The sequence below is a fragment of the Tupaia chinensis genome, unplaced genomic scaffold (assembly GCF_000334495.1).
Source record: "Tupaia chinensis unplaced genomic scaffold, TupChi_1.0 Scaffold000377_5, whole genome shotgun sequence".
NCBI classification, from domain to species: domain Eukaryota; kingdom Metazoa; phylum Chordata; class Mammalia; order Scandentia; family Tupaiidae; genus Tupaia; species Tupaia belangeri.
The window spans coordinates 1,909,292-1,917,390 of record NW_006159879.1 but is presented as its reverse complement, the minus strand read 5'-3'; the positions used below and the strand labels follow the sequence as shown (position 1 = coordinate 1,917,390).

Below are 8,099 nucleotides of genomic sequence, written 5' to 3'. Positions count from 1 at the left end.
CCTCGTTCCCTGGTGGGGACAAATCCAGCGGCAGGCCCCCTTCGGGAGGGTGGGCCCCAGCCAGCCTCCGTAACAACACAGCAATCGCCCCGCCACAGCCACTGGGTCCCTGGGCAAATATGGGGGTGCTGTGCTGAGGCTTCCCGGGCCCCTCAGAAGAGCCTGCTCACCACGTCAGATGAGACAGTACACTGAGAGCGACGAACGCCCTGGCCTCACAGGCCGAGCTGGTGACCCCGGGTGACCACGGGTGACCCCAGGGCTGCGGGGCCCGTACCACGCTTGGCAGCACTGCTCGGCCTGTGGGATGGTACTCCATGGAACGGGCAGCTTTTGGCGTGGGGTTGTCTGCACAGGCAGCTGTGGGGCACAGCAGGGGCCGTGTGCACAGGCTCCGGGCCCTGGAGAGACCCCTCGGAGAGGTAGAAGCACTTTCTGTTTTGTTATGAGAGATTTCTGCTATAGGGCCTGTGCACTCACTGGAGAGACAGATGGAAAGCAACAGACAGACGGAAAGCGAGAGTCACTCCCCAGGTGGTTTCTCACGAGCACACACGCGCTGGCCATGAGTTTTAAGTCGCTGGGTCCAGGACTTGAACTGGTCAGCTATGTGGGAGTCCAGTGACATAACCATTTTGCCTCTGCTGGTCCCTGGGAAGCACTCTCTAAGCACCACGTGGAGGACCCTCTTCCACGTCCTTTCCTACGCCCTCGCTGCAAAGCCGACCTGGCACCGCCCCCTGGAGGGGACGGTGAAGGGCACAGGATCCCGCGTCTAGCAGACTCGTGGGCAGGTGCCAGCGCTGCTGGCAGCTGCTGAGACGCTGGGCAGGCGGCAGCAAGGTGTGCAGGCCTGCTCCCTCTGCGCGGACGCACTGCCCTCCGGTGGTGAGCATGCTCTTCCTGTGTGGTTTCAGGGCCTGGTGCCTGGACGCTGCGAGGTGCCGTGGGAGCAGAATGCGGTTTGGGGTGGGCACGGGCCTCCCACTGGGACACCCAGAGTGTGCCCACCTCTGTGCCTGGCCTGTAGAACAAGAGGGAGCCCTTCCACTGGGACCTCGTCTCGCTCTCGATCTCTGCCAGTGGCTGCCGAGGTCGCCACAGACGGAGAGAGGGAGTGGAGCCAGCCCCACCCTGACCCAAGGGAGCCCCAGGGCCCCCAAGTCCTCGTCTCCTCATGGTGTGATCGTGAAATCAGTGGTCACACGTGCATCTCTGCCCTATTCTGCATGCACGGGAAGTGTGCAATCTGGTCAGTGTGAGGGACCAAAGTGTGCTATGGACATCAGAGGGGCGTGCACGTCAGCTCAGTCTGCGGGCTCCAGGGCTTCAGAGGGGCTCCCTGGTGGTTGGACTGAGAGACCACACCCAGACCAAGACCAGCGAGCTCCAGTCCCCCTGTCCCGGGCTAGGGCAGCCGGCTGCTCCCCGAAGTCTTACTGCAACTGCAGCTGGGAGGGAGGAGTCATGGCCTCGCACACTGCAGGAGTCCCAGACTCCAACTCAGGCTGGAGTCGGGAGGCTAAATTAGGAAACAAAGCGGGACCAGAGCAGGGGTTGCTCTCACGTGCGGGGAGGGGGGGCACCCTCATTCCGATCCTGGGAGCGCATGGGGTAGATCTGGAAGGGAATCCTGGGCAGGCCTGCTCCCTCGGCGCGGACGCACTGCCCTCTGGTGGCGACTCGCCAGCCCGCACTCCAGCGGCGACCCGGAGCCGGTGCCACAGCACGGCAGGTTCTGTGCGGGTGCTCTAGCGCCCACGCGCCACGGTGGCTCTCCCCACGCTGAGCCGGCCGCAGCCTCTCACCGCCGCACACTCCAGGCAGCGAACAGTTAACCGGCAGCCGGGCGCCAGCCCTGGGCCCCAGATGTCGGCCCCTGGCGCCAGCTCCAGAACAGCCGGAGGAAGGTTCCAGACAAGCTGTGGAGGCTTCGCAGGGACACGGGAGGCCCCGCACCCACCAGGCCAGATCGCAGCTGAAAATAGCAACATGAGTCAGACTCCCCCAGGGCCTGCCGCCGAGAACACGTGGGGAGTGTGGGGAGTGCAGTGAGGAGCCGAACGCGCGGTGTGTGTGGTGGGGTGGGAGCTGTTCACTGCCAGCCTGGGAGGCTGGCGCCCCACCAGGGACACCCCAGACGAGGGCCGTCTGGGTTCCGAGTCCTGGGAGGCCTTTCTGCACCTCCTCCCTGCTCTGACCTGCAGGTAGCCAGAGGCCATGAGGGCTCGGCCTCCGTAGGTACCAGAGGCAAGGCTGTGGGCCCTGCTGGACGCCCCAGCTGCAGGAGGCAGTGTCCTCTGAGCCCGAGGAACGTCCACTCCCATTTTTCTCAGACCCTTCCCTAACTCAGGCAAAGGGGTGCTATCTGGTCTCCTCTCAAACCAGAATCAGACTTTGGATGTTCATCCCCAAAATACTCCTTGCCCAGGAGAGAGCTCCAGAGCTGTGGAGGGGTGTCCAGAGCAGGAGGAGCGGTCCAGAGCCGTGGAGGGGTGTCCAGAGCAGGAGGAGCAGTCCAGAGCCATGGAGGGGTGTCCAGAGCAGGAGGAGCGGTCCAGAGCCATGGAGGGGTGTCCAGAGCAGGAGGAGCGGTCCAGAGCCGAGGAGGGGTGTCCAGAGCCATGAGGAGTGGTCCAGAGCCGTGGAGGGGTGTCCAGAGCTGTCAGGATTGTCCAGGATGGGAGTGTCCAGGGCGGGAGTGTCCACAGCGAGAGCCTCTGTGTCAGTGGCCTCGGTGCAGGGCAGTTGGAGGCCAGGCCCTGGTGGCTCCATGGGGGTTCTGCAGTGACTGCCGGGGAGGGCTGTGGCAGCCTGGAGCCCGTGGTCTGGCGTCTCCCCTCCATCTGCCGCACCTTGCTGGTGTTGCAGGGCTGGGCCTCCGTGGGGTCTTGGCAACATGTGTGGCCACACCCTCTAGGGTCTCTGTCTGTGCCTGACCTGGGAAACCCCCCCATACCTCGGGCTCCCCACCTCCACAGAGCCATGGCGGACTTGGCCCCTTGGAGGGGAGGGAGAATTCTCAGGGTGACGTGGATATCTGTGACATGAAGCGATGCCTCCAAGATAGGACAGGCAGCCATGGACAGAGCCCTGGGGCCCCGATCCCCACTGGCCACAGAGCGCAGGGTGGGGGTGTGCAGAGGCAGGTCCCTCCCTGGGCCAGCAGTCCTGCACGGCCGATGCGGCGTCTGGCACAGGAGGCCCTAGAGAGTAAGGCGGGTCAGCCCCAAGTGGCCATCGCCTTCGGGGACAGCCGGGTATGCTCTCTGGAGGGAGAGTCCTGAGCACTCAGCTGGGGATGCTCACGGGGAAGAAGGCCGACCCACCCCGAGGGCTCTGGGCTCTCGTCTGGGGACCGCCTTGTGACCTGCCCTGAGGTGTGTGGTCTGGGGCTGGCCAGGGCTGGGGTTCTCCATGGCGTCGAGACCCTGCTGGGGTGCTCTGTGTCTGTCTCTTATTCGTGGAAAAATAAATACACTGAAAAAAAGTGTTTTACAAAAAGCAAGAAAAAAAAAGTAGCTGCCAGCACTAAGTGCCGCCTGGAGCGCCCGACGGCAGTGGGACCTCAGAGCCGCTGCACCGCCAGCTCCTCCTGGTCGAGAGGGCTGTCCTGGGGGCCCGGCCTGTGCAGGGCGGGGTGGGAGCTACAGCGCCACCTGCTGCGTGAACCCAGGTGGTGGCGGCCTGCTGGCCCTCCCTGCTGGAAGCCCGGCCAACCCACAGCCGCAGGCCTCTGGGAGCATCCCCTCGGATGCGTCACACGGTGCCCTCTTGAGGCCGGAGCTCTGCAGCACCCACAGAGCTTGCCCTCCAACCCTGGGGGCCTGGAGCCCTACCCTTCCCTCTGCAACAGTGGGGACCTGCTTGGGGAGGGGGCGCCCTGGACAAGTCTGATAGCCTTCCCTCTGACACAGCGACGCCTCCTGCTGCCCTTGAGGGCCACAGCAGGTGCAGGGTTAGGGGTAGAACCATGTGGCTGGGGTGCCCCAGGCACGGCCGTGGGGCAGGACACGCTGCCCTTCACCACAGATGCCCTACTGGCCGACAGCACAGTTGCACACTCCTACACCCCAAATTCGAAATGTCCCAAGTGGTAAACCCCACAGCGTCCGGTGACGAGGCAGGAAGACCGCCCTCCTGGCGTCCTGGGTGAGGCTCCTCCGGCCAGGTGAGACGCGTGCACGGAACGGAAGCAAGGTTCCTGCAGAGACGGGGCCTGTCCCCAGGAGCCTCCTTGCGACACGGACGAGCCCAGGCCGAAGCACCGAGGCCCGCACACTCTGGTCTCCACATTTCCAGTAGGAGATACTTGGCCTGGAGAAGGGTCCTGCTTTCCAGGGGGAGACCGAGGCTGAGGCACGGCAGAGAGAGCTGCCTGCGCCCCTGTACAGCAGTGCTGGAGCTGAGTCTCCGGGTGGGCCACACCTGGAGACGCCCCCGCCCGGCCTATGGCTGTCTGTGTCCACCTCAGTGGCAGACGGCTGTGTGGTCCCGCTGGAGAAGCTGCTGTGGTCAGGCAGAAACTCACGTGGCTCGCTACCTCAGGGGACACGAGTGCTGGTGTGCTGGCCCGCACCTCGAGGAAGCCCAAGCGGGCACTGAAGACGGGCCTTGGCCTGAAGGGGCAGAGGAGGGTGGGAGGAGGCACGAGCTGAATATCAGAGCCTGGAATGTGGCGTGAGCGCTGGGCAGGGGCAAAGGGGCACCTGGCTGGTGGCCGGCCCCGCGTGCTTGCCAGCACGGCCTCGGAGGCAGCTGTGCACCTCAGCTGGTGACTGTCTCCCGGCCACCTGTGAGAGCCCGCGGTGGCCGCAGGGTCCCTGCGAAGGTCTGGCCCTCCTGGACGCAGTCGCTGTGGGAGAGGTGGCCATCTCTGGACAGGGACGTGCCGCTCCCAGGGTGCTGCGGGGTGGGGTACAGGCACAAGGCTGCTTGGTGTCCCAAAGCGATGGCGTAGGCCTCCTTGTGTGGGCCCCTGGGCACTGGATGGTGACACTAGGGGACGCGTCTTCCCTGTGCACGGGGGCCCCTCCCATTCCCCCTCTGCTGTGGGACTGCGCAGGAGGAGCAGTGAGCAGGACTTGAACCTCTGGCCTGTATGTCACGCAGCCAGCTGCCCTCGCTGATGCTGTGCTCAGTGTGGTGACCGGCTGGACAGTGACCCGGCCAGTGTTCATGCGTGACCACCCCGGCTGTTACAGTTGTCTTGGAAATAGCAGGTCGGGCAAGAGCCCTAAGAAGGCATGTTCTGGAGCAGACTGAGAGGAGAGGAGCGGGAACAGGCAGCTCTCACACAGGCAGGAAGGCTCAGAGAGTCCGGGAGGTGCCTCTAAACACCTGGGCTGGACGAGGCCCCACGGAGCACGTGGCTCATTTCTAGCACGGTGGTTTCGAGTTAGTCCTTGGGCCCTCATTTGGGAGACTGCCTGCATTATCGGAGGTGGAGGGACGGCCTAGAGGGGGCCCAGGACGCTTTGTGCAAAGCTGGGGAAGCCCCGGCCCTGCCGGCCTGGCCCGTGTCTCCGTCCCGGTAGTGGGGCCCTCCATGTCCGTGCTTGGGGCTCCACCCCAGGGCCCGGCTCTCCGGGAGGCAACTGAGCCCCTTGAGGTTGCAGTCCATGCTGACTGGGCAGGGCTCCTGCGGCTCTTCCGCCTGCCACCCCTGGTTCCTGTGCTCCACCTGTTCCCGGGGCCGCTGCTTCCCTCCCAGACCTCCACACACCTGAGAGGCACACCTGCCTGACTTGCCCTCGGCTCCCCAAACGCACAGCTGTGAGTACTCAGCCAGACAGACGGGACCCAGTGAGGAAGGCGGACTGCTGGTCGTCCTCCCAGCAGGGACACTCAGGCGCTGAGGCTGAGGCGGCATCTGTGCCCGGCAGGCAGAGGGGGCCTGCCTAGTGCTCACCTCTGACTCCAGCTTCTCCCCTGCTCTGCCACCCGCCCCTCCCATGCCTTTCTTCCTCTCTCCTTCTCGGGCTCTCCTCTTCAGACAAATGTGCCCCAGTGCACGGACCGAACGTTCCCGCCTGGATTCCCACCAGTGCTGCGTGGGGGAACTGGGGCAGTGACGGAGCCGCGAGGGCCCGGCCAGAGGTCTTCAGAGGGGCTGGCGGCCGCTGTCCTCTGCACCTCCCACAGGTGAGGGTGTGCCGTCCCTCTCGGACGTGGTGCAGGAGCTGCCAGAAGTGGACGCCCAGCCTGGCCCAGGCCCCAGAGCACTGGGACATGCTTGTCACTTAAGCTGCCACTTGAGGCACCTTGTGAGGGCAGCAGGCCTGCTGGGGCCCACCTCTGCGAGACCTCCTGCCCTGCCGGGTCTCCCCTCCTGGCGTTGCCGCTGTAGCTCTGCAGACTCGGCCTCCCTCGCGGGCCGAGGTGATGCTTGGCACCCCATGTGGGCACTGTCCTCTCCACCACGCTGAAGATCCAGCCTGCACCTCTGGGTCCAGGCTGGAATGTCCCCTCTGGCCGCCGTGTGACTCCCTTTCAGCTGTCCACAGCTCTCCTGGACCACCGTCTGTCTTCTCTCGCCCTCAAGGGCCGTCGGAAGAACTCTACTTGTCAAAGGAGAGGAGAAGCCACTGCGACAGCGTGATGGAAGGAATGGCAGGGTCGGGGCTCAGGGCAGAGTCTGCAGGCTGAGTGCTACCTGGGCATGCACCGGGGGGTGTCGGTCCCCACGAAGCTGCTCCAGCTCTCTGGTCTGAAATCGGTCTCCCAGCTGAGAGCTTCTCCTGGCTGTGCAGCCTCTCACAGTGCGCCCCCTGGATCTGCCTGGACTCTGCATCTTTAAGGGAGTAGGCCTCCCACTGGGAGGGTTTAGCAGAGCAAGGGTCAGGTCTTCCACGTCATCGCCACCTCGGGAGGCTGCGCCGTGCTGCCATGCGGCGACCTCACATGGCCAGGAGGGTCGTGCCCCAGCCCTGAGGCTGCCCGGAGTGGCCCAGCCCCACCCTAGCCTGCCTGGGCTAGGCCTGCGAGCAGTGTCCTGTCCATGGTGTGGGCCTCACCTATGCATACACGCTCTGTTTTCTGCACTAATTTCTAATTGCCATTACAGAATTAGCGGCTCATCAAAACAGGCACGACGCATTTTTGCATAAAACAACAGAAAAGTATGCCATGGCTTTCCCGATGGCCTGAGACGTAAGTGAGGCCTCCGTTTGGGCTCCCCGGTGCCTTGGGTCATCACCTGGTTTCTGGAAGGACAGGTGTCACACCTAATATGTCGTTTTACTTGCCGTGAAGAATTGTTACACTTGGCGTATTGTTTAATGGCTGTTAGTAGTCTGCAGTAGGAAAATGTATGGTCGCAGCGCTGCTTGCGGAGAGCACACCTGACTCCATGTTGCAGTCCACTCAGCCTTCGGTAGTCGTTCCCGGAAGTTCAGTGTTCGGCCAACACCCTAGTGCTTATCGCTGACCGATAACGTGAGGGACGTGAGCGTGGTCTATGCTTCACTCCCCATGACTGGCAACAATACGTAAACAAATCCCACTTTGTTTTGGCCAAAATCCCATAGGCTTACATGTAAGATGTTACAAAAATATTTTGTTGTTTTGTCAAGTCACCATGAGCCTGTCAAAATCAGACATAAGGAGAGGAGCCTGAGTCTAGCTCATCGGCTCTGTCCTCCGCTTGGGCCGATCCCGTCTCGCTGTATCTGAGACCCCCTTTGCAGCCTGAGGCCCTGCCGGTCTGCACACCGAGTCCTCCTTGCCCAGAGGCCTCCGCTCCGCCATCTTTGATGCCCCCGTCGACCACCAGCCCCGACCTCTGCACTCTGGAATCTCCGGGTGGACTCCTCCTCCTCCCTCGCCCTCGGTCATCTCTGATGCTCCCGTTGGCCACCAGCCCCGGACTCCGCACTCTGGGATCTCCAGGTGGACTCCTCCTCCCTCGCCCTTGGTCATCTCTGATGCCCCCATCGGCTACCAGTCCCGACCTCCGACCTCCGCACTCTGGGATCATCGTCCATCGTGACTTGGGAGCCCCCTTTCCCTGAGTGATTATAACAACCTGAAAGACACCCCCGCGTCCTGCCCTCCTACCACGCTGGAGCACTGGCTGGAACTGCTTGGCCGCCGATAAA

The 8,099-nt window shown here is 63.5% G+C and overlaps 1 protein-coding gene across 1 annotated transcript in view; it reads right to left on the bottom strand.

The window, feature by feature from the left end:
- MYT1L (myelin transcription factor 1 like) overlaps positions 1 to 8,099 on the bottom strand; it is a 406,891-nt gene that overhangs the window by 17,933 nt on the left and 380,859 nt on the right. The window contains 8 exon segments of the mRNA XM_006153537.1: positions 220 to 360; positions 728 to 824; positions 1,012 to 1,086; positions 1,809 to 1,922; positions 4,544 to 4,668; positions 4,794 to 4,905; positions 5,513 to 5,725; positions 7,244 to 7,295. Of these exon segments, the coding sequence (XP_006153599.1) occupies positions 220 to 360; positions 728 to 824; positions 1,012 to 1,086; positions 1,809 to 1,922; positions 4,544 to 4,668; positions 4,794 to 4,905; positions 5,513 to 5,725; positions 7,244 to 7,295 (929 nt within the window).